The sequence below is a fragment of the Panthera tigris genome, chromosome B3 (assembly GCF_018350195.1).
Source record: "Panthera tigris isolate Pti1 chromosome B3, P.tigris_Pti1_mat1.1, whole genome shotgun sequence".
Taxonomy (NCBI): Eukaryota; Metazoa; Chordata; class Mammalia; order Carnivora; family Felidae; genus Panthera; species Panthera tigris.
The window spans coordinates 30381555-30408479 of record NC_056665.1 but is presented as its reverse complement, the minus strand read 5'-3'; the positions used below and the strand labels follow the sequence as shown (position 1 = coordinate 30408479).

The following is a 26925-nucleotide window of genomic DNA, read 5'->3' as shown; positions in this document are numbered from 1 at the left end:
TCATCATGGTCTGGGACTGTCAACCTTTGGAATACTTTTCCATGAGAGAGACACATTTCTTGTTCAAGTTTCTGCTTATGTGAGCTTAAGTGCACGGTCAAGCCCAATCCTAACTGAGTTACCTCAAGAATTCTTGGCACTCATGTAACAAAATCTTCCTGTCCTCCAAAGCATGGACAATTCTGTTCCCTAATTCCGTCTTTCTAACAACAGTGTAAGAGAGCTGTGAGGCATGTGTTCTGTCAGAAGAGGAAACTCGGGCTGGGAAAAAGCAAGTCCTACCCAATACGACACAACTGGCTACTTGGAAGAGTAGCAGGCTTTGAAAACCAGGTTACCTCATCCTTAGGATTTTAAAAGCATGGTGGAAATGGGTGACAGATTTCCTTTAAAAATGATTTTGATTGGTTGAGGAGTGGTTATTTTTAAAAGCAAGCATCTAAGGATAACTCCTCTCTTCTGTCAAAAGGGAGAACATCAGACTTCTTTCAAGTTGCCTCCAGAATACTACTGCTACATTAACATGAATTACAACTCACTGTATTGTTATACATACATTAAAAGAGTTGAACTCTAAGACACATTTTGAATAAGCAATTAGTAAAATGAATGTATTAATGCTTTAAAAGCATAACAGTCTTGATGATTAACGTAGAGTTGACATAGTCTTTAAGATGAAAAGGCGGAGGTAGGTCTTTTTTTCATCACAATGCAGGGAAAACGGAATGAGGTGATGGATTCCACGTAGAAAAGTTTTAATGAGGCAAGTGTCAAGCAAGCATATCAACTTCTTCAAAAACAAAGAAAATCTAAAAGTTTAATTACAAAAACACTTGTACAGAAAACTTGGCATTTTAACAGTTCCAAACACATGTACACAATTTTTTTTTTCTAAAATTTAATGTTGTCAGAAATAAAACACTTTGTCTTAACTTTCCTCAGCTGCTCCTTGGGTTTTAATTAAAGAAAAAAAGAAATGTGTAACACTGAATAGGCCACAACTAATTTCTTGAGAAGAACATGTAAGTGTGCAGGAATAGCTACTGGTTTATTGGGAAACATGAATTAGGTACCGCGTTAGTCTGTAACCTCATTCACCCCCTCCTGGGGGGGGGGGTGGTACCACAGACCTGCTTTACAGAGTCTGACAGTTTTGTGGCAGCTGAATCCCAGCCACCAGAGTCAGGTGTGTAGATACAGAGACAGCCGGGATTTCAAAAGCAGGTTGTGTATTTTGTGACAATGGTTTTAGACTGTAGTTCTCTCCCAAGATCTGGGACATTCCTGAATACGCAAAGGTTTCAAATCAATGTCAGATGTCCTATCTACAGTCGGGAGAATGATGATCTTTGAACCAATCTTTGGACCAAGGTGCAGTCTTTCCGGTCAACAGCACTGCTAACAAAGGTGCACAAAACTGACACAAAGGAGAAAGAGACAAGTATCAGGAGGAAAGAAGAAAGGAGACAAAGTGTCTGGCAGAAGGCAGGCGCAAACTTCCAGAACTGGCTTGGCTGTCCTTCTGCCACACACACGGTGTTCTAGCTTGGACTGAGCAGGCGAGGAGTCTGAGAGAAGTGACAGGAACAGCAGGCGAGGGCAGAAAAACAGGAAAATACAGAAAAGCAAGCTAGGTTTATAGCAACAAGGAATGATGGGCTCTTATTCTAGGAAGTTGTCAAGTGGTTGTATGTAGGCTTCAGTGCACGGAAATTTGATGTGTGCTCACATAACATTTTGCAAAAAGGTTGCTTTTGTTGTTATTTTCTTTCCTTTGGGCTAATAAAGAAATCAGGTAAGGAGATGCTGAGAAGACAGGATGGGGCAGCAACACGACAGGGGGTTTCTGGCTTGCACCCTGGCTTATGAGCAGATTGTGAGGGGGACACATTTCCACCTGCTTCAGTGGCACGGTGCCTAGACAATGGGCTCAGCATGCCCCACTTTGGTTCCAAAGATCTCAGCTGCAACTGTCAGCCTTGTGCTCTAGAGCATCAAAACAAAACAAAACAAAACCAAACCCTGAGGTGAGAATCAGAAACCTCTCTCCCCTTGTGGTGTTAAAAAAATCACTTACTGAGAGGGGAAAAGGAAGGGAAGCCCGTCCTTTTGACATAGATTTTGCAGTTGTGGCTACAGAGGAAAGACAAATTCCTCTGTGCCCTTGTTTGTCAGCTCAAGAGACTATTTTGAACATTTCCACCTATCCCCACCGGAGCATCAGTACACCTAAAGCAGACAGGGATTCCCTCAGTTTTCCCTCATGATAGACTTTGGGTTTTTGTTTTTGTTTTTTTTTCCCCTTTTCTCCAATCCCAAATCAGAAACGACTTTCCCCATTCTCTCCTGTTTACCAGTGACCTTTTCCTCAGCGAAAATGCTCCACAAGACACTGCCAACAGATGGGAACAGAAGAGCCTTGCTGGGGCTGGGACACCGTGTATGTGCAGGAGCAATGCTTAGAAAACAGCAGGCAGTACCAAGGAGGAAGGAAAGAGCATTCTCCTTCAGGGCAGCAATCACAAAGCCTCGATGAGGGCTGGCACCCACTGAGCGCCACGTGGGGTAAGAAACACAGCCTGCTCTACAGGACACTGTCAACAAGAAGCTCCTTTCTGTGGAGTCACAGCAGGACAATGATGGGAGAAGCCTGGGCCTGTCCAATGAGAGAAACTCTCCTTCAGAGCCAGCTGAGCAACAAAGCCCAGAGGTCAGAAAATGGAGATGTATAACTTGGTGGGGGTGAAGGAAATAAAAAATAACCCCCAAAGGCATTACCAAAAAAAAGTGACAGCTAGGTAAGAAAACTGGAGCCACAGATAAAAGGGTCCCATCTGAAGGGGAACAATGAGAAGGTTTCCTTTCTGCTGCAGAAGATGTCAGTGTCAGGGTTGCCCGGTCAGCAGAATATCCGCAGACCCACTTGATCAGAAATGCAGATGACAGGAAACTGAAGACTTGGGAGAGCGGCTGTACGCTTTCAAACCTGCACAAGGCCGGTGCCGCACGAAGAGTGCATCCATGTTCCTCTGGCTGCTCCCTCACATGGCTTCCCGGGGTGAAGGCATTTAGCTCCTAACTGACAGTTCTTCCCCAAGCAGAGCAATCTGTGCCCCCTCTCTGCCTCCGCTCAGTTCAAATTTCCATGGATGGCTTCTCATTCCTCACAAGTAAAACCACTCACAGAACACCACGGAGCTCTAAGACCTGTAGAACCGGGGGGGAGAAAACAATGAAGATACCGAAAAGGTGAGCACTGATCAGAAAGGGTTAGAGCTATGGGTTAGAAAAAAACAAATACTCTCTTCTATTTTGGGGAGGGCTATGGCGAGGAGCAGGGTGCGGGTAAACAAGAGTGCATGAAGCTGCAAGCAGACAACCTCCCTGAGATGTCTGAGATCACATTTCAATGAAGAACATGGTTCAGTTCCAGTTCAGCAACAGTGGGGAGGTAGGAAAATCGTCAGCTGAACACAGAAAAGCAACTATCGGGGCCAAATCTGATGATGGAAAATTAGTACTCCATTTTAGACCAAAGAATGTATAATCAATCAAAACCAATTTTCTTCGAGTATAAATCTAAAAACTTTGGCATATATATAGAAATGTATTGTGTGCACAGGATCAATAAATTTTCTTACATTGCTAAAAATGCAATCGTGTAAGAAAGGGCTTTTTTTCCTTCAATTCCTGAAAGAGCCAAACATTTTTCATTTGGTTAAACTGGAATTAAGCAACATATGGATTTTGACAGCTTATGTAACATGGTCACCTCGCAATGTGAAACTGCCCCCATGGTTTCCTCCCAGCCCTACTTTTTTTCTAGGTTAGATACAGAGAAAGGTGACAACTAGGGCAAGTCTTCCACTATATGTCCATAAAAATAATTTTTAAATGGGCTGACCAAATTTTTATAACATTTAATCACTGGATTGTAAGTTTTTCTATTTACCTCCTATTTATCTTAACACTTGTATTCCAAGGTTTTTGGTGCCTTCCCCTTATACCTGCCCCCACCTCCTTATAGCAATGTTTTAGAAACCCCACTGAACTAGAATTTGGGTATACGTGTTCTAGTCCTGGATTCTGCACTCTTCTACTTAGGTATTTTCAGGCAAGAAATTTCACCTCTCTGTGACTCAGTTTCTTCCTATGTAAAATGTTGGGATTTCTAAAGGTCCCTCCCAGCTCTAATATGCTCTTCTAAAACTGTAGAACACTGGCTTCCCTTCACTCACTGGCTCCTAACAGTGGATGAAACCTTTGCCAAGCTCATGTCAGAGTAATTAATTGCACCACGAATGCTGGGGACATCAGGCCTAGCTGTCTGTACATATCTGTATAATGAGGCCAAGCTAGTATTAATCACAGTCTTTATAATTGTTTCATTTGACAGTTTTGAGGGGTGTGGGGAACTATCTACTCTTAGTTATGTTTGCATGGTTGGATTGTAAGAATCTGTAGTAATAAAATGGTTCGTATTTCAGGTACATTCTAGGTTTTCAAAGATACCTCAGAGAACGGATACTACAGTTTATATCCTCAGGATGGGTAAGGCTTTACGAAAGTCTTCTCACTGGCAAGATGCTCAAAATAGAAAACCACTTTTGGCTCAAAACTTGCAATAAATGCCCTATACCTACGTGAGGAGACACCATATTATCAATCACTGTGTTCTTTCACAGTCTTCCACACTGTTTGTCCCGGCTCTCTCTTTTCAAGCCTACAAGAGTGCTAATTGAAAACACTGTGTGAAAATGAGAAGGATGATGAGCTCCAGAAAATCCCAGGCCTAGATTTACAAGCTGTTCCCTTCGCAAACAGCAGCAGTAATGCCACTTCTTTATTCTGTAGGGAGTCCAGTCGTCTCTTAGAAGTATGGTCGGTTCCATCTGGCTACACACTAGACGGTAATCCAGGACGGTAATCCTTTCCCCATCAGGGCACAGGAGAGGCTAACATATCATGCATTGTCTCACACAGTTACCATCCAATGGCATGGCCGAGGTGGATAGAGACTACTGCTTTTGTCTCTGCTAGCAGATGTTGCCTCATTAGACAAAGAATCATGGGTTTTATTAATTATTTATTCTTATACATTTTGCTCAAGGCCCAAACCATGCTACAATATGAACGTGTGTATGAGTGTGCTCACGTACCTGCAGGACAAATAAATAACGATTCAAAACCATGACTGGCCAGTGTAAGAAGCCTATCCTGCTGTCCCCTCTTGTTTTTGGATCCATATATGGCCACCTCATCCTATGGTGCTAGGATTTCCACAGTTTCTACGTTTGCAGGAATGGGCCTGCAGACCAAAGGGTTGTCAATTCTGTGGGATGGCACACTACAGGGCACCCTAGCTCTAGGAATTTAAGTGAACACCTACGAGTTCTATTTAAGAAATGACAGCTGATGACTGACCATTCATACCAAAAAGTTTATACGGACAGACTTTCTGGAAATGTATTTTTTTTTTTTTCTTCTCTAAGAGGAACTACTACTAGTCATTTGTTGAATATATTTTTAAAGGGCTTATTTTCTCTCTCCTCTCTTTTTTGCTTATTGAGAGTTTAGTTTTTAAATCTACTTAAAGTCTTTTTATTTTCTTATTTAAGTAATCTCAACACCCAATGTGGGGCTGGAACTCACAATTCTGAGATCAAGATTCAAGTGCTCTTCTAACTGAGCCAGCCAGGCGCCCCCCTGCCCCACCCCTGCCTTTAAACTCTAAATCTGCTTAGGGGCACCTGGGTGGCTCAGTCAGTTAAGCGTCCGACTTCGGCTCAGGTCATGATCTCACAGTTCGTGAGTTCAAGCCCTGTGTTGGGCTCTGTGCTGACAGCTCAGAGCCTGGAGCCTGCTTCAGATTCTGTGTCTCCCCCTCTCTCTCTGCCCCTCCCCTGCTCACACTCTGTTTTTCTCTCTCTCTCAAAAATAAATAAACATTAAAAAAAAAATTTAAACTCTAAATCTGTTTAAACAGGGCAATAGCTGTTTCACTGTAGAGATAGTTCATATTAACATTTAACATACAAATAGTTACTCTGATATTGAGTAGTGAATAAAAAGCTTCTTATTCATGTAGATTTTATATACATACAATGTCTCAGTGATTGCTGTTGTAGGTTATCATTAGTATTTTCCAGGGAAAAGGAAGTTTAACAATTAAGTGATATTTATTTTGTTTTAAGTGCTGTTTGGGGGGGTGATTTCCTCTAAGCTTCCCATTCTCTCTTCAGAACACTTTGGGAAACTGACACCGGAGAATACAGCTAATAACTGACAAAGCTGGAATGGAGGTTCAACCACAAAAAATCATGCTCTTTCCATTAACCACGCTGAGGCATGCATGAGAAAAAACTCTTTTCTAACATTATTTATTACATTGAGTAATCATATAACAGTGATTTTAATCAAGTCTCCAATTCATTTATTTGATGTAATGCCAGGGTTTTAGTAGTACTGAGAAAGTCTACTGCCTTATTTTTGATGACGTGTTGGCACATACATATCGCATCAGTGAGCACTCACCATTCCCTAACGATCAAGCCTGTTCACAACTTCTCGAACTGTAGCTATGAAGTTTTCATTGTCTTGGGGATTAGCTAAAATAATACTGTGCAGTCTGTTCATATATGAGTCAATGGTGTCCACTGTAGGTGTCTCTCCACTTCCTGAAGTGAGATAAGAAGAGAAAGTAGGAAAATCCTCCCTATTCAGTTCAACCATAACACAGTTAAGTGACTCCAAGTTAAGGCAACTATGACTCTAATGTCGTCCACTCCACAGACCAGGTTTTCATTTCAGATGAGACTTTTAGACCTCAAAGAAATGAAATTAATCCACAGAGATTGAATAAAAAGATGGGCTATATAATTGCTATACAGTATAAAGGAATAGCTGCATATAACAAAATGTTAGAGACTCCCTGCTTTCTGCTGCAATTATCCTTAACATGAAGGAGTATATAAAATATACTAGTGTTTGTTTTTCTCTTCCTTCCCATTAAAACAGAATTACAAAGCAAACAAACATATATAAGAAAAATGCCCTACTCAGGATTTATTACTCAGTTTTCCATTATTCTGAATATCAAGTTAAGCTTAACAGAAAGGAAAGTAAATTATATAAAATGTAATTGGAGAAAAATTTAAATGACCCGAGAGTCTAAAATTATGGATGATCGTAGCCAATATGGAGATACTATTACGTGACCCCCCCAGAAAACGCTGAAGGAGGAAAACCCTTATTTTACTGATTTTCCTCTTGGTGGGGAGACTTCAGCCTTACCCCACTACTACCAACACAAATAGCAGCTGCTCCCTTGCCCCCCCCACCAAAGTGCTCGGGTAAGTGTGACCATTACCAGGCAAGGGCATGCTGGCAAAGCTGCTGGTCAACACCTGCCGCAGGGTCTCCAGGTGCTGCTGTAAGACCGTGTTGCGGCTCCGCTCCTGGATCACATCCACCTCCAGCTTCTCCACTGCTGTGCGCATGCTCTCCACGTGCTTTTGCAGGGCTGCATTCCTCTCCTCAAACTCCATGTTGGATTTGCGAAGCTGGCGGAGCTCTGCCTCCCGGGCTGAGGACACACCCCCCGCGCAGAACACAAGTAGCACTAGGAGTCTCGGAGGAGTCCCAAAGACTCTTACAAGGAAGTTCTGCTTAGCTGTCTCTAATTAGCTACCCCACCTCATTTCCCTAGTCTCATTATAGCCTTCCAGATAGCAATTTCAGCAATAAAATGCCTGGGTCCCCAGAGCTATTTTAATTCTTAAAGCTGGTCATATTCCTACTTAAAATTGCAAGGAACAGTTGCAATTCTTGGTATTTCAATGTTTGTTTTGTTTTTTAAAACTATGCAATGAGAAGCCTGAAGGGCTTCGCAAGGGGATCCTGGGAGACTGATGCAAGCACAGCTGTGGGTCTCCATCTTTCCTGCAATGGGGTCAGCTTTGCTCTTACTCATTTTATATTCTGGATGCCCATATAAGCTTTTATTATACAAAGGGTTTTGGGCTAAGAGTCTGAAAGCAACTGAATTAGTGATGCATATTTATTTCCTTTGATCCAGAAACTAAAGTAGCTTTAACAAAACTGGTCTAGCTTTCATTCACTGGTTTGTGAGTAGCTACTTTTGCTAGAGAGTGAAAAAAAAGTAGCTTTCTTCTTCCAGACTAGCCCTAGGGTGGAGAATATCACTACCATTGCTTTTGAGCAATGAATCCCTCCTGAGAATGAAATCCCCTGTGACAAATCTGAGGAATACAAAATGATACTTTAGTAATTACCTTTGCTGTGGTTCAGGAATTCCTCTGTAAATATAGGAATGTCAAAAACAGACCGTTCCTTTACTTCTGTTTCTTTCTGTAAATCAAGAGTAACAAAACAGTTCTTTTTTCCCCCCTTCTCTTCTTGAAGTATAGTTGACACACAATGTTACATTAATGTTAGGTGTACAATGTAGTGATTCCATAAGTCTATACATTATGCTGTGCTCAGCACAAGTGTAGTTACCATCTGTCACCATACAATGCCATTACAAAACCACTGCTATACCTTTTATCCCAGTGACTTACTTTTTCTAGAACTGGAAGACTACCTCCCACTCCCCTTCACCCATTTTGACCATCCTAACATCCCTCCCCTCTGGCAATCATCAGTTTGTTCTCTGTACTTATGGGCCAGTTACTGCTTTTTGTTTGTCTATTTATTCACTTGTGTTGTTTTGTTTTGTTTTGAGAGGGAGAGAGGGAAAGAGGGGGAGAGGGGGAGAGGGGGAGAGAGAGAGAGGGAGAGAGAGAGAAAGAAAGAGAGAGAGAGAGACAGACTGAGAGAGAGAAAGAGGAAGGAATCTTAAGCTGGCTCCACGCTGAGTGTGAAGCCCTACATGGGGCTTGATTTCACGACCATGAGATCATGACCTGAGCCGAAATCAAGAGTCAGACGCTTAACCAATTGAGCCATCCAGATGCTCCCATTTTTTGTGTCTTTTTTTCCGATTACACATGTAAATGAAATCATGTGGTATTTGTCTTTCTTTGACTTGTTTTACTTAGCATAATACCCTCTAGGCCTAACCATGGCAAAATTGCATTATTATTTTATGGCTAAGTAATATTCCACTGTGTGTTACGTGTGTGTGTGTGTGTGTGTGTGTGTGTGTGTGTTTAAATAGGTAAGGCCTGAAGGCCATGTCTTCCTTAAAGAAACAGTAGGGTGAGCAAGGATCAGTCCAAGTGAAGGTGTGAGGGAAATTCCACCTTTTCATTGTAATCACCTTTCATAGAGCTCAAGCAGGTTAAATATTTAGTTCTCTCAGGTGTACAATTGCTGTGCAATGAGAAATCTTAAAAAAACCTACATAAGTTTCTCTAATGGAGAATTTGGAAGCCATTTCTGAGTTCTGTGCTTTGAATAGTCAACAGTATACAAGTATTGAGGTAGGAATAGAGAATGGGAATTTCCACATGTTTTTTCAGTTGCTTCTGTTGGTTATCCATGTAAAATGCTCTGAGATAGGGCTGTCTGTTCTAAGTTTGCCAAATGGACAATAAGAACTTTCAGCAGAGATCTGCCAGTCATGAGCAATAATAATGGCATCCTATTAGTACCACCACTTTACTTATTTATAGGCGCAGCCTATAGTTGGGGATCTTTTACACTTTCTTCAAACACAGGAAAGACAAAAACAAAAACAAAATCAAGAAGTCAGAAATAACTAGCCTCTAAAACTGAGAAAATCCAGGATTATGTGTGATAGAAGAGAATAACAAAGCCTAAAATTAACTTGCCAATTTGGTGAATTTAAAAATAAAGTTTAAAAATAAAGGTCTCACAAAACTACTGCAAAATATATTCCACAGTGACCCTTAAGAATAAAGCCAATTTCAAGGTGCCTTGGCTGGAATTTCTACAATGAATTTGAAGTTGAAAGGATTAGGAATATAGATTATAAGTGTATTGGCACAATGTTTAAAATCTTACATAAAAAAAAATCTTACATAAGATGGTAAAGACAACAGTGGGAAATGAGTACTGAAGAATTGCTAGTGAGATCTGAAGATTCCAAAATCTTTATAACATAAAGAACGGTAAAAAAAACAACAAAAAAACAAAACATTCCTACAAAAACATGTTTAAAGCCAGAGATAGAATGCATCTTTCCTAACTCTTGCCACTAGCCTTTTATTATCTTTGAACACAAATATGATTGGTGCCCAGTAAAAAGCTAAGCAGTTAACAGTCTGTGAGGGAATTCTGACAACCAAGCTTCCATTTTCATTTTGGCATCTGCCTTGTAAGGGGGCTGGGATGTATGAACAGCCTGCCAATGGCAGCTGATCAAGAGAGACATCTAAGATCTTAAGTCTGAAAAACTATGTATTTACCTAAAGAAACTTTCCGAGCACTTAATTTTTACCTTTATCTCTTAAAGAAGGCAAGCAAACTTTCCCATATCAATTTAAAAATAAACAACAAAATTATCAGTGAAAGCCCCAATTTCAACATGCAAAGCTGTACCTTGGGCCAGTTCTTGGTGGTTTCTAGGAGAACTAATGCATGGGCAAGAAGAGTTGGTGCCAGAAAGGATCCTAGACATATTTCATAGTGGCTTTCTCAGGACTCTGCTGGCTTACCTATGCTCTAACTCTGTTGCTGGGTTGCTATAGGAAAATAGAAAACTTATGACATACAATTTGAACATGAACAAGGTGTAACAGATACAAGTCCACAAATGACTTCGTATAGTCTTATGACTTTGTCATGCTACCTTGCTCAGTCTCCTACTTAACTTTACAGGTTCATATGAGATCAGGCACCTAGTCACAGGTCTAAGTATCTGCTAGTTAGGTAGGGAGGGATGCTCGCCCCCCAATTCTGTGGTACCAAGAGCTCTCTCCAAGGCCTTGAGTCTCCTCAGACAGGTAATTCTCCTCTTTGCCAGAGTGGCCCAAACCAAGCTAAATACATAAGGGCAGAGAATAGTACCGTGTAGGTACATTAACACACTGCCCGTTGGTACAGAGTCTTAGAGTGCAAAAGAAGAAACACGAAAGCAATTAAATGAAACTGCTCAGTCTCTGAAAGGCAACAGCAATTCTACTTAACGGAAGAGTGGTAATAAAAACCATCAGCACTCTTCCATTACTGAGTACATTACTGGGCATGGAGAGGATCCTCCTGGGGGCTCTGATATACTTAAGCTGTTCCAAGGATCGCTCAAGGGATTAAAATCATAAGGATTTCATTACCTCTTCATTGAAAGGGTCTAATTTGTTCAGGCTGAGTGTCATTTTGTCATTTCTCATAAATTAAGGGAGAAACAAAATTATTGTTTCTATCTTAGTCCTCACATGAGATGTAGACGCTTTCTTGAGAGTAACACTAGTTGACTCCTGTGTCTAGAAGGCTGGCTTTTGGTCTAAGAGGAGCAAAAATGCCCTTCACTTAGGTTTTTTATTCTATATATTGAGTGGAGGGTAAAAGAACAGGGGCCCTTTCGAACTGAATCTATTTTGCTGTGATCTAGGTTCAAGGCCAGAATTTCATAGAACGTGACATGCTTTGCTCAAGGTCCCTTTACCTCAGGGAACACTCTTACTGCTGTGTACCAGTCCCAGTGCCCCAGTGCTGTGCAGGACACTCAAGTGGCTTTTAGGTCAGATTTGTTTAGCTCTGACAGGAACTTGCCAGTACCTGCCATGGTAACAATGTCTTAGGAATCCAAGTTCCACTTAGGAATAGAATAGGTTTCTTTATACAAACAAAATAATTTCTGTCTTAATTAGCGACAGATTTGGTGACCAACTGGCCCATTTTCACTTTCAACACTAGTTTGTTCCATTTAGTGTGGCATGTGCAGCCAAGAATGCCAAAATCGGATACAGAAGCCTGCATCTCACTCGTACTTCTGCCTGTAATTCAGTAAGTGATTCTGGGGAAGTTCTTTCCTGTCTCAGGCAAGTCACTTTTCTTGCCTGCAAAATGGGTGGGGGTGGGGGTGGGGTCAGTTGAGAGAGTTTCTGAGGTCTTAGTCTTTTTGAAGTGAAGAATATTTTTGAAGAATATTCTACTACATTTGTCATTTTACTCCTAATGGGATAAGTAAAGGGAAATAAGCATGTATTTAAAAGCTATGATGTTTTAGGCACTTTGCAAGATACTTGCTCTTTTATTAACTTACTCATAACTCTGCTCAAGTCATTTTACCCTCCTCAAGGTGCCCCTCACAAAACCTGAGGAATCTTTAAAGCCTGATTCGGTTCATCCTTTCCATGGGGAATTCTGTGGCTGCTTTTCACTCCTAGTGCTTTCTTATTTTTCTGAACTACTATACTAAGAAGTTATACGTAAGGAAATCATTATGTAACTATGTTTAAAAACTGTCAAACTATTTCTTTATTTCAATTGTTTTGAAATTACCAAGTTTAAGAAAGATATGATTCAATGTAAAATAAAATCTGATAAAGTGAGGGACATTAATTGGGTCAATAACCTTGCTAAGAGAGCTTTATCCTCATGTGGACATGCCAATAGACAGATTTACAGAGCCCACTGTATGCACATTTGAGAAACTACTGCTGGCTGTCCATCTACTCTCCTCTTGTTTTCCTTTGATTTAACATGTATCTAATCCTAAAATAGGGAAATCACAGAGATTTATCCCTTTTTCATAAATCGAATCCATACCATGCTAAATCATGTAAATAAAAATAAAAAGCTTCATTTAATAAATAAAAAGCCTGATTTAATAAAAAGCTTCATTTCTCAAATCATCAGCAGGAGTTTCTGTGACTGAGTAAATCTACTAAATCTTTCCTGACTAAAACTATAAACTTTACGGAGGACAAAAATGCCACATATAATTTGGCCAGCAAAATTCATAGTGATGAAAGGAATTAATCAGTTGTTGACTAGAAAGTGTGAGATCTAATGTTTTAGATTATTGCCCAAATTCTCTTTTGTAACCACTAAGGATAGAGAAGTTATAAAGGATGCTTAATAAGGGAAAAAGGAAGTATGGAAATCTCATGATATGGGTAGGTGGGCACACAAACAAAGAGAGAAATAAGTAATTATATAAGTATCTGGCAAAATGAAAAGCTTGCAACACTATTCAATTAGGCTTTTAAATATAAAGTATACATACAGTTTCTCAAGTAAAAAATATCATACTATTTCATCCTAATTAGAGCACGGAGATGTCAGGAGATGTCATATGTCTATATTTTCATAGGATTTATTTGAAGAATAAAATGCTAGTATTTATTATGCTTCTTACTTTCTAATTCATGGATGGCAATTAGTCTATTTGATGGGGTGCCTGGGTGGCTCAGTTGGTTAAGCGACCGACTTCGGCTCAGGTCACGATCTCATGGTTAGTGAGTTTGAGCCCTGCATCAGGCTCTTTGCTGACAGCTCGAGCCTGGAGCCTGTTTCAGATTCTGTGTCTCCCTCTCTCTGCCCCTTCCTCACTGTCTCTCTGTCTCTCTCTCTCCCTCTCTTTCTCTTAAAAATAAACACTAAAATAAAATTTAAAAAAGCATTAAAAATAACTTAAAAATAATCTATTTGACTTGTTAATCTAAATGTTTTCTCTATGTTTTGAAGGTCACCAATGCCAAATTAGGTATGAGAACTACAGACCCAAGAGAAGTAAGTTATTATTTTGAAAAAATTATTTCTTAAAAAGCCAAAAGCACGCAAGATTACAACAGAAAATTCTTTTTTTGTAAATTTCCGCTGTTATTTAAACAGATGGGTTTTGTATAAAAATTAGTATTTCTGGAAGACCTCCCAATGCACGGACATCACGCTAGGTCGTAATGGGGTGGGTACAAGATGGAAACTAGACCATGGGTGCCTTTGAAAAGATTATAATCCAGGATGTGAAGAACAGAAGCACTTGAATAATCTCAACACCTTAGCTAGAGCAGCTGACTGCAGATGAGAAACAGAGAGAGCTGTGAGGGTTAAAGGAAGCTAGAGACACAGGAAAAGCTTGAAAGAGGAAATGGAACTTGAAACCGGGTTTGATGGATGGCTAGAATTTCGTGAGGCAGAATGGGGTGATGGGGAGGGGTAATGGGAAACTGAGTGACAGACAGAAGTATTTTCATGCAAGAAAGAATATGAGCACAAGCATGAGGCAGAAAGGGATGGGGGCACGTGGAGGACAATGAGTAGTAAAGGCTTTTTAACTAAGTATGTAAGATATACATGGGAAACATGGGAGTTAAGGTATTTGGAAAGGGAAGGTGGGACTTGATTACAGAAGACTCAGATTGCTGAGGTGAATGGAATTTGATAAGCGATGAAAAGTCACTGAGTATTGTAAAGCATGGAATTACCAAAATATTTTATTTTCTTATAACCATATGTGAACCTTGGGCTACCTATATAACGCTCTCTTTGCCAAGACACATAGCCAAGACACATGGGCCTAAAATCCTATATAGGAACATAGGCCCAAATCCTATGGATGACAGGCTAAACCAAATGGAGGGGAAAAAGCCAGTAAACAAATAAGTGCCTGTGAGCTAGGAACCAAGATACTGTCACTTGTGCTCCACTGACACTGTGGCTGAATAGTTCATTTTAACTAAATGTTGAATTCCCTAAAAAACAACTTTCTGAGAGTCAGAGTGAGATATCTGATGATGACAAGCTATCATTAAGTTATGATTTTCAGCTGGTCTTCATTTCTATACCTCACTCCAAATTCCAGCCATCTTTAGCATTTCAAGGCAATAAAATTCTTGGACCACAAGGACTGGAGTTAGAGGCTGTAGTTCAAGGACAGACTCATGATAGGTGTCCGCCATATAGTAAGAATCCTTGAGCAAAAGCAACTCACCCGATATGAATTATGTGATAGGAAATAATATGCCATTCATTAAGAAAAAAAAAAAGAAAAAAAAGAAAGGTCCAAAAGCATGACAAACAGCAACATTATTATAAACAGATATATGATATGTAGACAGAAAGCTAATTACCTCATGATCATGAGTGGCCTGTCGGGCTGCATCTAAAATATGAAAGAATAAGAGAACATTAGTTTCAAGAACAAAACAAAACAATAACAAAACCCAAGCAACTGAACTGTGCTGCGCTACAGTTAGTTAGACACAAGAGAAACAGCAGATGCAGTTCTGACCTTTGAGGAGAACAGAGTGGGAGAGTGGACAGGAGACACACACCATAGGCTGTTTATACAACATTAAAGTTTAGCAGGCAAGATGCCCAAATGTGGAGAAGATGCAATGGCTAAGGAATGACAGACTAGTGGGAGGTGGGGCTTCTCTGGCAATGTCTCCTGAAGAAAGGGGACTTGAAGGGTGTGATGAACAATTTTAACAGAGAACAAGAATCCATGAAGACTGGGATCTTGTCTGTCATGTTCACTGTTGCATCCTTAATGCCTAGGTGAAAGCCTGGTATAATAAAGCCTGGTAGACAATATATGAAAGCTCAACATGTAGTGTTTGAGTACACGAATACATGAATGGATGAATGAATGAAAAGGATGAGCACTGAAGGGTGGGAGAAATGGTGCACGAAGGCTTAGTGGTGTCAAAGAAAGGCAGGTATGTAGTTTAGCAGACTTGTTTAGAGGCAGAGAAAAAAAGCACAGGCAACTAAGAGGGGTCTTGGAACACAAATCAAATTATTGACACTGGATATGGAAATGCAACTGAGATTTTTAAATGAGAGTAATATGATTTTAATAAAATTCCAAGGTATGTTTGTGAATGTGGCACAATAGAGAAATGATGGAAACTTACCTTTTACATTTATCACGCTAACAATAGGCTTTGTGACACTCTGTCATGCACAACAAACTACAAAAACATCTCATTCTGGTTCTGATACCTTGCCTATGAGATTTGCCTTTCTGACGGTCCTGGGTTTTCCTACTGAAGACCTTGTAGGCCTCAGTCTTCTGATACTGCTCCAGTTCCTTCATGTAACGCTCCTTATCTCTGTCTGCTTCATCAAGGTAGCGCTAGGAAAGAAATGTGGAATTATTTTCAAGAAACACATCTGGGTAAAATATTAGTGAACTCATTGAAGAAAACAGAGGACAATTGGAATATGGGAAGAAAGTATATGAGGGATAAGCTCTAAGGGAGACTAAAGAAATCATATGGATAGAAAAAAATACAATCCTTCAATTATAAAAGAAATAGGTGATTCTAATTCTTTACACTATTACATTTTCTACCTTAATGAAGACAAGTTCTATTGAGATCATTCTCATAAAATATTCATATGAAGACATTACAGTTATTCCTCTAACCCCATAGACAGACCTATACATGGCCACTAGAGTCCTCAAGAGGACTGAACACCACATAGGCATATTTAGTCTTCCCAAGAGAAAGGATGGAATATTACTTTGTTTCTCTATCCCCAACCCATTCTGAGAGAATGATCTCATACATCAATTGGCCTTTTAAGAGCCAGAAGAGTAGAGCACGAAAGCCGGGAGACACAAAGAACATAAAAAGGAATGACCTCATCCTATGGACCTAAAATGGACTACTATGACAGAGCCTATATCTGCACTCTTTGTGCTATTAATTATTTAAATAAAGCCATTGATCCAACAGAATAATTTGGTTTAGTGCCTTGTCCTTTTCATTCAGCAATTAGGTTTAAGAAATAATGTATAAAAATAGTGCTTTTAAATGGACACAAACTAGAGTCAGATATTACATTAAAAACCTTGTCTTGCACAAGAGTCAGATGTAGAAGACACCCGACTGGTCAAACATGGGACAATTTAAGTACCCCAATACTGAAGTACAGTAATAAAATTATAAACCTTTGGGGAAAAAAATTAGTATGCTCATACCAATGATAAATAACAAACAGCAGGGAGGAAAAGGGTTCTTGCTTAAGTTAGAATGCTGAAAGCTGAGCAGTAAATGTGAAGGGAGTGCTAGAGTTGGAAAATTATCATTTTGCAACCCTCACGGTAAAGATTAGACCAAGCAAGTCATCAGTGGATGCTAAATCTAGGGGGGACGTCGATATGGAATGGACTCTGTATGTTGTTAAAATGTCTCTCCACAGATTGCTTATTAATTGTAAAAGAGAATAAAAAAACTTTATCGAGAGAGCAAAATTAACATTACCAGTAAGGAATAAAAGGACATTGTGTGCCTGCACATGTGATACCCGGAGAAGGACATAATACCACCTATGCAGTATTCTAAGAATGCATAACTCAATGTCATCACAAGGAAACATTAGACAAGTACAAAATGAGCAATGTTCATTAGAAGTAAACAAAAAGGAGGTGGAGAAAGAGGGAGGGATTGCATTCTTAAAAAATATCAATGTCATGAAAGACAAAGAAAGACTGTGGACATATCCCAGATTAAAGGAATCCAGAGTTCTGACTATGAAACACAAAACCCTGCCCTGGACTGGAATCTGAACTGGAGGAGGAAAATGTCACAGAGGAAGGATATTAGGTCAACTGACAAAATTGGAATATAGACAGTAAATTAGATAAAAGTATTGTGTTAATATAAAATTATACAGCTGATAATGAAACTATGTGTGAGAAAACATATCTACTTTTAGGAAATGCACACTGAAATATTTAGGGGTGAAGGGCAATGAGGTATATAACTTACTCTCAAATGATTTTGAAAAAAGGTGTGCGTGTGTGTGTGAGAGAGAAAGCACACAAGCATGAGTGTGCGTGCACGTGGGTATGTCAGTGAGAGAGAGTGAGCATGCACATGCACACACAAGCAAGTGAGCGTGAGTGCTTAGTATGTGTAGCTTGCTCAGAAGAGTGTAAGTGCATACACAAATGGACAGACGGGGTAAAACGTGTTAACTACGGGTGAATTTGGGTAAAGGGTATTTAGCCATTCTTTGTACTATCCTGTGTTTATAACTTTCTGTACATTGAAATTTTTTCAAAATAAAAAGTTAAAAACGGGCAACTAGGTGGCTCAGTCTGTTAAGTGTCTGACTTCGGCTAAGGTCACAATCTCATGGTTGGTGAGTTTGAGCCCTGCTTTGGGCTCTGCTGTCAGTGCAGAGCTTGCTTTGGATCCTCTGTACCCCCCTCTCTCTGCCCCTCTCCCCTTTCAAAAATAAATAAACAGTAAAAAGAAAAAAAGTTAAAAACAAACACGAAAACCTTTGCCCTACCTAATAGTGGTTATCTCTGGAGAAAATTAATGTTACTTTTGCTTTTTCCTGTACACACTTCTGCATCATCTTAAAAACATGTTAAACAAAGAGCATGTATTAATTATGAAATTAAGAAATTAAAAACAAAAGAGTAAACAATGAAGTATGGAGTATGTACAGCTCACGATCCCTTTATACATTAGGGATAAAATAATGGACAATATGCACTGGTTTCTACTTGCTGGCTACTACAGAGAGCTTCAAGTTGCAACTTAATATAATCTCCTTGAAATTTTCTGAATTCAGTTAATTCCCCAGAGTATTTTTCAATTTGGTTTTTGTTTGTTTGGAATCCTTTGTAAAGACTATGAGACATAAAAGAAATATAGCTATCTTTCAGATGCTGAGAATGCTGGGAACTTTTAACCCCAAGCCACTCCCACAACCTACCATCATTCTGCTTTTGTGGCATTTCAACCAATTTGTGGCTATCTTGTCCTTAATTCCTCTCAACCCTCTCTAACAAATGGATTTGTTTCAGTTTGGCAACAGTGTTAGTTTTTGCTTAGAGAGGAATTCAAATAGTTCTTGCTTTATTTTTCATAGTGGGTTAAATTTGCCAGAACTCGTTAAAAAAATTTAAACAAAAATCTTATGTGAACAGCAGAATTTTATCAAATGACCTTTTCTTATTGAACTCCTGACTTTTCATTTGACTCGGTAGAATATATCAACAGATTTCTTAATTTCTCAATATTGAATCACTTTTTATAAAATTCTTATATGAACTCTCAGCATATAAATCAAATAAAAGTAGAGCTACTTTGGTTTAGGGGGGCTGCTAGGGGCCCTCCTGCTTGTACCCCTGAAGCAGATCCTGAAACAGTACAAAAACCACTGTGCTAGAGAAAAGAGTTATGTTGAATCCTGCTGTTCTGTTCTTCTACGCCCCATGACAAAATTGAAGAATCAACCACCCATCCTCTTTGCTTTTCTGATGGAAGCTATTTTTGAGGCATAATCAAAACCAAGCAGAGGATCAGGAATAGGAACAATTACCTGTTTTTCCTCAGGGGGCAGTTTACTCCATTCATTGCCTAACATCCTTGTGATTTCTGGAAATGGGACTTCTGGTCTTTTTGCTCGAAGCTGTTCTCGACGCTCGTTCATGAATCGAACATATCCTGTAAGGGGGGATTTGGGTGCGTTGCTGTCTCGAAGAGGTTTCTTCCTCTTTCTTCCTTTGGACCAACCTCCTCGTTTACTTCTTTGCTGTAAGACAAAACATAAAAACCAAAAACCAAATTACAAAATCCACCCAAATAACACAACAATAAAACAAACGAACAAAACAGGATAAGAGTTGCATTTTCCTACTATTAGGAGCCTAGATATTCAAAGCTCTCCAAATCTGTCATAGGTACAAACGACTACAATGCAGTCTTCAAGAAGGAACTCTAGATGGTTCATCTGCACATCCTTTCATGTACCACACTACAGACTGTTACATTAAGGGGCTAATCCTAACTGATGAGAAGAAGGGGCACCATGATCATGTACACTTTGGCCTTCATACGCACTTAACAAGTCCTAACTCCTGACAGGGGAATTTCCTAAATGAGAAATGCAGCACATACATAGCACTGTACCAGGGACACTGTCATGGTAGATCAGAACAAGATGTCACAAACACTGGGCAAAGAGACAAGTTGTAGTACAGGGCTTAAAAATCATTCGTGAAGGATGTTTTTCATTGATACCAAAGACCAGTTCACTTCCCACAGTAGACAACATATAGATTTCTAAATTAATATCGAAATTTCATCAAGTATAACATATCCAAAATGAATACTTAGTTTTTTGCCTTGATGACTTGTTCCTTAAGATGTTTATTTTATAAAGTCAAAGGTCTTTATATGTTATGAGTTACATCAAAAAATGAAATCACCTCAAAAAAGTTTAAAGAAAGGACTGAGGTACTACTGATGTTTTACCACAGCCCTTTCTCTTTGTCTTTTTTTAAAGTTTATTTATTTATTTATTTATTTTGAGAGAGAGAGAGAGAGAGAGAGAGCGAGTGAGCACATGAACAGGGGAGGGGCAGAGAGACTGACCAAGCCATCCAAGCACCCCCCATCTCTTTGTCTTTTAATGAGATGAAAGCTCCCTCACACTTTTGCTTCATAATTTTACAAATACACACAGCCTATCACTTAATAAACTTTTATGGATACAAGAATTCTTCTTTCAAAGAGAAAGATAAATGAAATGGGACAAAAACATTAAAATATTAATTATAGTACTGTAGTCCTCCAAATTAATATGAATTATTCACCACTGGGCAAATGGTGTATTTGCTATCAGCCTTTTTCCCCCCTGATTTTGTCTTGTAAACTTAGTAACATTAAAGCTACTAAGGATTTTAAGATGTTTAAGAAGCTTCAAGCATTCATTATAATCTTAAAGGATGCCAACATGAAAAGAATCAGCTCTTTTAAAGTAAGAAAAAAGATGATGGGGCACTGGAAAGGCTCAGTTGATTGAGCATCCGGCTCTTCATCTTGGCTCAGGTCATGATCTTGGCTCAGGTCATGGTTTGTGGGATTGAGCCCTGCGTTGGGCTCTGTACTGGCATCATGGAGCCTGCTTGCGATTCTCTCCCTCTCTCTCTGACCCTCCCCTGCTTGCACTTACTCGCAAATTAAATAAATAAACTTTAAAAACAAATAAATAAAACAAGAAAAAAGATGAAATTCATGGTGGTATTCTTGTATGACTAAAAGAGAGTGCCTTAACGTGGACAATGTAATCAATCAATTGTGAGGAACACTGAAAGTCCAACAAGGGCATGACTGCCCCAGGCCCATATGGAACCTTGTGTGAATTAGAGAAGGATGCCCTCTATGGGAGGGTGAATGGCTTGGTAAGTGGTGTGGATCCTCTGAGAATGTATGATTCCATGCTATAGGGCTTGGTGTGCATAAAATGTGTGGCCTTGAACAAGGGCATGTAGACTTCTCGTTAATTACTTATTTAAATCATTCATTCATTCAGTAAGCATTTGTTGAGCATCTAGTATGATGTAGGTATAAATTTATTAAGCAGGGGGAAAAAGAGTCTACTTGTCTCTGTGTCATTAAAACCATTAATATGGTTTTATGTGAAACCATTAATATGGTTCTACGAAGAAAATTCTGCAGAATGTAGGGGGGCCAGAGGATGAATGCTTCGATCAATTCCTTTGCTGACTGCTTCTTTAGAAACTTCAGAGACTGGTAACAGGAAGAAATGCTTCTTCAGCTTACCTCATCTTCATGCCTCTGTTCAGTGCCTTCTGCTGTATTTGAAGCCTCATTCTGAAGCAACTGACCTTGGGAGAGATCCTCCACAAATTCTGGATTGTTGGTGGATGATGTGGCTCCACTACTATATGGAACCTCTGGGTGGGTTAACCTTAAGAGTAACAGGCAGATGTGTTCAGTTATCAATAGCATCAAAGATTCCTATTTACCAAGGTTCAAGACAAATTGCCCTGTCAACAAAAGCAGAAGCCAGGTTTAATTACCCCACCTCATTTGTGTAAATGTAAATAAGGTCTCCAGAACAGTTATAGAGTATTTAAAAAACTAGTTTCAGTGCTTGATTGAACCAGGTCATTTTCGTGGAGAAGAATTCTATTAAAAATAACTAGGGGCAACTGGGTGGCTCAGTTGGTTAAGCGTCCAGCTCTTAGTTTCAGCTTAGGTCATGATTTCAAGGTTTGTGAGTTCAAGCCCCACATTGGGATCTGCGCTCATGGCGTGGAGCCTGCTTGGGATTCTCTCTTCCCCTTTCTCTGCCCCTCCCCTGCTCACTTGCTCTCTGTCTCTCAAAAATACATAAACTTAAAAAAAAACAAACTATAATCTTTTCTCAAAAAATGATCTCTCCCCTCAACATTGACATTTTAGTTCTGAGAGTGCAACAGAGTCTCACTTTTATATGCTACTTTTCATGCATCTTATCTCCAGTGTAAAGGGAAAATATTGTTAATGGAAAAGGAGAATAGGAATGGGAGTTGTAGAGGCAGGGTGCCCCATCACAGAAGGGCGTAAGAAGTATCTCCTATGGTACATTCTATAGGTTATTCCTTCTTGGACTCAAGTGTTTATTGACAACCAGACCATCTAATATTATTAAGTTCAGTAAGTTCAGGTATAAATGTTAAGAAATAAAACACATTATTTCTTTTCTGTTTCCAGCATTCTGTTCCAGACGAGTTGGCAAACCAGATCTCAACCTTCTGAAAAGTGGACATAATAAGGTAGATGACTGGATTCACTCACTATTCTGGAAGAATATATACTTCATAGGGTTATAGGCAAATAATTACAATGCAATGTAAGTACTAAAATAGAGGTATGTAAAAAGTGTATGGTATGATGAATTTCATACATATGTAGAGGATGTTAAGAAAGATTTTACAGGGGTCTTGAAAGATAAATAGGTACTCGCCAGGTAAACATCATTACAGGCAGAAAGAAAAGAGTATAACAGGAGTAAGGGCAACCTTTCAGGAGGCTACTGCTATAGACTAAGTGACAGACAGGCAGGCAGGATGGAGAAGAGGGGAATGATAGCTAAGAGATATTTCAGGGATAGAGTGAACTTAATGACTGAGTCAAAGGTAACTCTATGGGTGATTATGCACTATTAGCCAACGTCAACTGGAAAGTGTGTGGGGGATGGGTGGGGTGGGTGTAAGACAGAAGAGAAAACGGTAAGTCTGAAACACTCATGGCATAATTAAGTGAAGCTGTCCCACAGACAACCGGAAACATGCATTGAGAGAACAGAAGTGAAGAAAATCAGAAAAATGGGAAGTGCTGGATATTCTCCAGAAAGAGAGAAGAAAGTCAGGACAGAACTCTGTTGGAAAAGATCATTTGAAGAGCAAGCATTAGAAGAAGTAGGAAAGACTAAGCAGGGCATTAAGAGATTTAGGAGAGAATACTGTCAAAGAGGCCAAGGCAGAAAGACTTTTTAGAAGTGGGTATGAACCAAGTAAAAAGATGCAGATGTCGAATAAGATAGGCTGAAAAGTATCTGCTAAATTCGAAGACCTAAAGGTTGTTGGCAATTTTAGGGAGCATAGTTTTAGTAGAATTAGGGGAATAATATCCAGATTCCAGTGGGCTGAGAAATGAATGAAAGCAGATGCACACTGTCCTGGAAATGAAAGAAATTACACTTTTCTGACCCTTTCTAGAAAATATAATAGATGATTTTAAGCAGGAGTTTCCTACATTTTTGAGGTCTTTGAGGTCCTTTGAAAAAGACTAAGAGAAATTATGAACTCAATGCCAGTCATGTTCTCTGAAAAGAGGCACCATCAGAGACCCAGTTTGATCCTGGTAGCTTTATTTTCCAGATGTTTCAATCACTTTGGATGGCTTTGGCAACTTGTTTTTTCACTCACTGTCATTCTTGTTCCAACAGTGCCATCAACTTTTAAGTTACTAATTCTTGTACATTCTTATTTCAGTAAAATATGAAAGTTAGGTTTGGGAAAATGTATCAATCCTATGAATCCCTGACTGAAATGAACAGAAATCAGAGGGGAGTGGTCACAGGCATCAAATGTCTTGGAGATGACAAGTTGGACACAGTTTGGAAAAAAACAAAACAAAACAAAACAAAACAAAACAAAACAAAACAAGGTTTTTTTGTTCCTATAAATGAATTGGCACGCTCTTAGTTAAAGCCAACAACCCTTCCATTTGTGCCATGGACCCCACAGCATTTAGCCTACTCAAAGACAGGTTTTTAGCAATTCTACCCTCTCCTGCATTACCAATTCTTCCTTGTCCACTGGATCAGCCTAGTCAGCAAGCAAATGTGACATTTTTTACTCTTACCTTGTTACCTTAAAACAAAATGAAACAAAACAAAAAGCACTTTCTGGATCCCACTTCATTTTTCTCTTTTCCATTACAGAATTATTCATAGAGACCATCCCCAACTTAAGACAGTTTGATTTATGATTTTTCAACTTGACGATGGTGGGAACGTGAGATAGATTCATTAGACACCACACTTGGACTTTTGAATTTGGATCTTTTCTTGAGCTTAGTGATACGCTGCGTGGTCCTCTCTCACAATGCTGGGCAGCTGCAGTGAGCCTCAGCTCCTGGTCAGCCTCGCAATCACCAGAGTAAATAACTGATACCGTTATGACCATTCTGTATCCATACAAGTGTTGTTTTCACTTTCAGTATAATATTCAACAAATTACAGATATTCAACACTTTAGGCTTTGTGCTGGATGATTTTGCCTAACCGTAGGCTAATGTAAGCGTTCTGAGCACGCTGAAGGTAGGCTAGGCTAAGCTATGATGTTCGGTAGGTTAGGTGCATTAAGTGCATTTCTGACCAATGGTATTTTCAATTTACTATGGGTTTATCTGGAGGTAACCCCATGGTAAGCTGAGGAAGATCTGTACTCTGAAAAGAATTGTTTATATCTATTGGCTTCAATTTCTCTTCTTTCATTCTCTCTTAAACGTAACCCAAAGGACATGTGTACTTACAACTCTTATAAAAGTCACCAATGCCCTCCATGCTAAATTCCGCGTCATTTCTCAGCCTTCATCTCACCCGATTTTCCAAAAGTTTTTAACACAGTTGATCTCTTCCTCTTGAAATACCTTTTTTTAACTTGTTTTCCAGGACATGGCACTCCTCTGGTTTTTCTGCTACCTTTTTAGCTATTCCCTTTAGTGTTCTTTGTTGACTTTTTCTCTTCTGCCTGGCTTAAATGCTAGTGTATCCCAGAGCTCAGGCATTAGATCTCTTCTCTTTTCTATCTACATAGTGCTCATTTCTTCAGTGATCTCAGCCAGTCTCTGGCTTTAAATATCAGGTATATGCCGATGATTCCCGTGTTTCTTTTTCTAGTCTAGACCTCCCCTAACCCCTAAGTCCTATATCAAGCTGTCTATTTGACATTTCTGCTTGGATATCTAGCAAGCATCTCAAATTTAAAATCTCCTGCTTAGTTTTCCCCATCTAAGTCATCCCTTCGGTCACTTAGGCCAACAGTTTGGAGTTGTCCTTGATTTCTTTTTTCTCCCTTCTCACATCTCATCTGGTTTTTCAAGCAAATCTTAACTTGGTTTATCTTCAAAACATACGTCAAATTCTACATGGCACCAAACCCCATTCCCATTATCCCTGAAACCCTCTCCAATGAGGCCTCACCCCTACTACTCCAACAAAAATACTCTTGTCACTAGTGATGTTGTTTAACTCATCATCTCTCACTTGAATTATTTCAGGAGCTTAACTCGTCTCCTTGCTTCAGCCCCTGCTCCCTTCACTCTATTCTCAATATAACAGCCACAGGGATCCTATTAAAAAATAAATATCAGATCATTCTGCTCAAAATCCTCCAATGCTTTCTCACCTCTCTCAGAGTGCCAGTTAAAAGTGCTCACTCTGACCTATAAGATCGTACATGGTCTAGTCCTTGCTACTCAAAAGTATGGCCCTCATACCAGCAGCACTGACATTGCCTGGGAACATACTACCATGTAAAATCTCTAGCCCTCACTCAGACTTTCTGACTCAGAAAGCACCGATGTAGTCCTCTACTACCTTCCCCTTGGTATATATACTCTGCTCCAGCTACACTGGCTTCCTGGGTACTTCTAAAAGGTAAAAACATTTCTAACCCAGGGTTTTTGCACTTCCTTTTCCTTCTGCCTAGAATAATCTTCCCCAGATAACTGCATGCTAGCTACCTTGCTTCCTTCAGGTCTTTATTCAATTCACTTTGAAAGCATTTCTGGGCCATCTTATCTAAGACTGCACCCCAAAGCCTTCCCAACCCTCTTCCCTGCTTTGTTAATCCATAGTTTTTAACAACATAGTATGTATTTTACTTAATTATCCTGTTTACTCCCTGATGTCCCCAGTAGAATTTAAGCTCTATGGGGATTGGTATTTTTGTCTGCTTTGTTCATTGCTTAGTATCCAGTGCCTAGAACAGTGTCTGGCACATAGGAGACACTCAGAAAATTTTTCTTGAATGAATTGGATTTAACAACTAGGCAACTTTTAGAAAAGTCTTGGAGAACAGCTTTATCTGAATAGTAACGTCAGAAGGCAGATAGTAACGAAGAAATATATGTGAGGTAAGGAAACAGAATAATTACAAAGTCTAGTCCATTTTTCAAGAGCTCTAAAGAATATTAAAATAATTCATCGCAGGGATTAGCTAGCACTTCAATCAGTGAATGTATTTCTTCCGTGGCAAATAACTTCTAAATAGAAAAGATAAAAATTCAAGTGGAACAGAGATTTTCGAGGGAAGAGGGACTATTGCTATTAGTGCTTTTCTATATTCCTTTATACATCTGCCCAAAAAATACCAAAGAAAGGAGATGGGGGGAAAGAAAGGAAGAGAAGTCAGTCAAGTCAGAGCTCCTAGGCATCTTGAATAAAGAGCCATATTAAAAAAATCTGATCTTAAAAAAAAAAAAAAATCAGACCTCTGGGGGAAAAATTATTTTCGTATCTGTGGCAATTCAAACAGAAAATGAACTTGATTTTTAGAGCTAGCCCTGTGGCAGGTTATTTACTTAATGGTAGCTATGTAATTCTCTTAACCAGGAGGAACTGATGTTTCCTAGATCCACATATTGCTGTGCCAGTTCACAGGCACCAGAACACGGCAAATGACAGCTGAATGCAGATCACAAAGCAGCTTACAATGGCTCT

The 26925-nt window shown here is 39.4% G+C and overlaps 2 protein-coding genes across 9 annotated transcripts in view; one reads left to right on the top strand and one right to left on the bottom strand.

Annotated features, from left to right (window-relative positions):
* Nucleotides 1-634: 634 nt before the first annotated feature.
* HMG20A (high mobility group 20A) overlaps nucleotides 635-26925 on the bottom strand; it is a 68760-nt gene continuing 42469 nt past the window's right edge. For both annotated transcript variants that reach the window (XM_007084619.3, XM_007084620.3), the window contains exons 3-10: nucleotides 21471-21618; nucleotides 19225-19437; nucleotides 15880-16012; nucleotides 15003-15034; nucleotides 8295-8370; nucleotides 7370-7585; nucleotides 6535-6677; nucleotides 635-3207 (exon numbers count right to left, since the gene is read on the bottom strand). In XM_007084619.3, the coding sequence (XP_007084681.1) occupies nucleotides 6541-6677; nucleotides 7370-7585; nucleotides 8295-8370; nucleotides 15003-15034; nucleotides 15880-16012; nucleotides 19225-19437; nucleotides 21471-21618 (955 nt within the window). In that variant the 3' untranslated portion in view covers nucleotides 635-3207; nucleotides 6535-6540. The remainder of the gene's footprint in view (nucleotides 3208-6534; nucleotides 6678-7369; nucleotides 7586-8294; nucleotides 8371-15002; nucleotides 15035-15879; nucleotides 16013-19224; nucleotides 19438-21470; nucleotides 21619-26925) is intronic.
* The window catches only part of PEAK1 (pseudopodium enriched atypical kinase 1), a 369695-nt gene continuing 354552 nt past the window's right edge, over nucleotides 11783-26925 (top strand). For all 7 annotated transcript variants that reach the window (XR_006218480.1, XR_006218481.1, XR_006218479.1 and 4 more), the window contains exons 1-3: nucleotides 11783-11931; nucleotides 13618-13662; nucleotides 22407-22468. The gene's annotated coding sequence lies outside the window, so the exon portion shown is untranslated. The remainder of the gene's footprint in view (nucleotides 11932-13617; nucleotides 13663-22406; nucleotides 22469-26925) is intronic.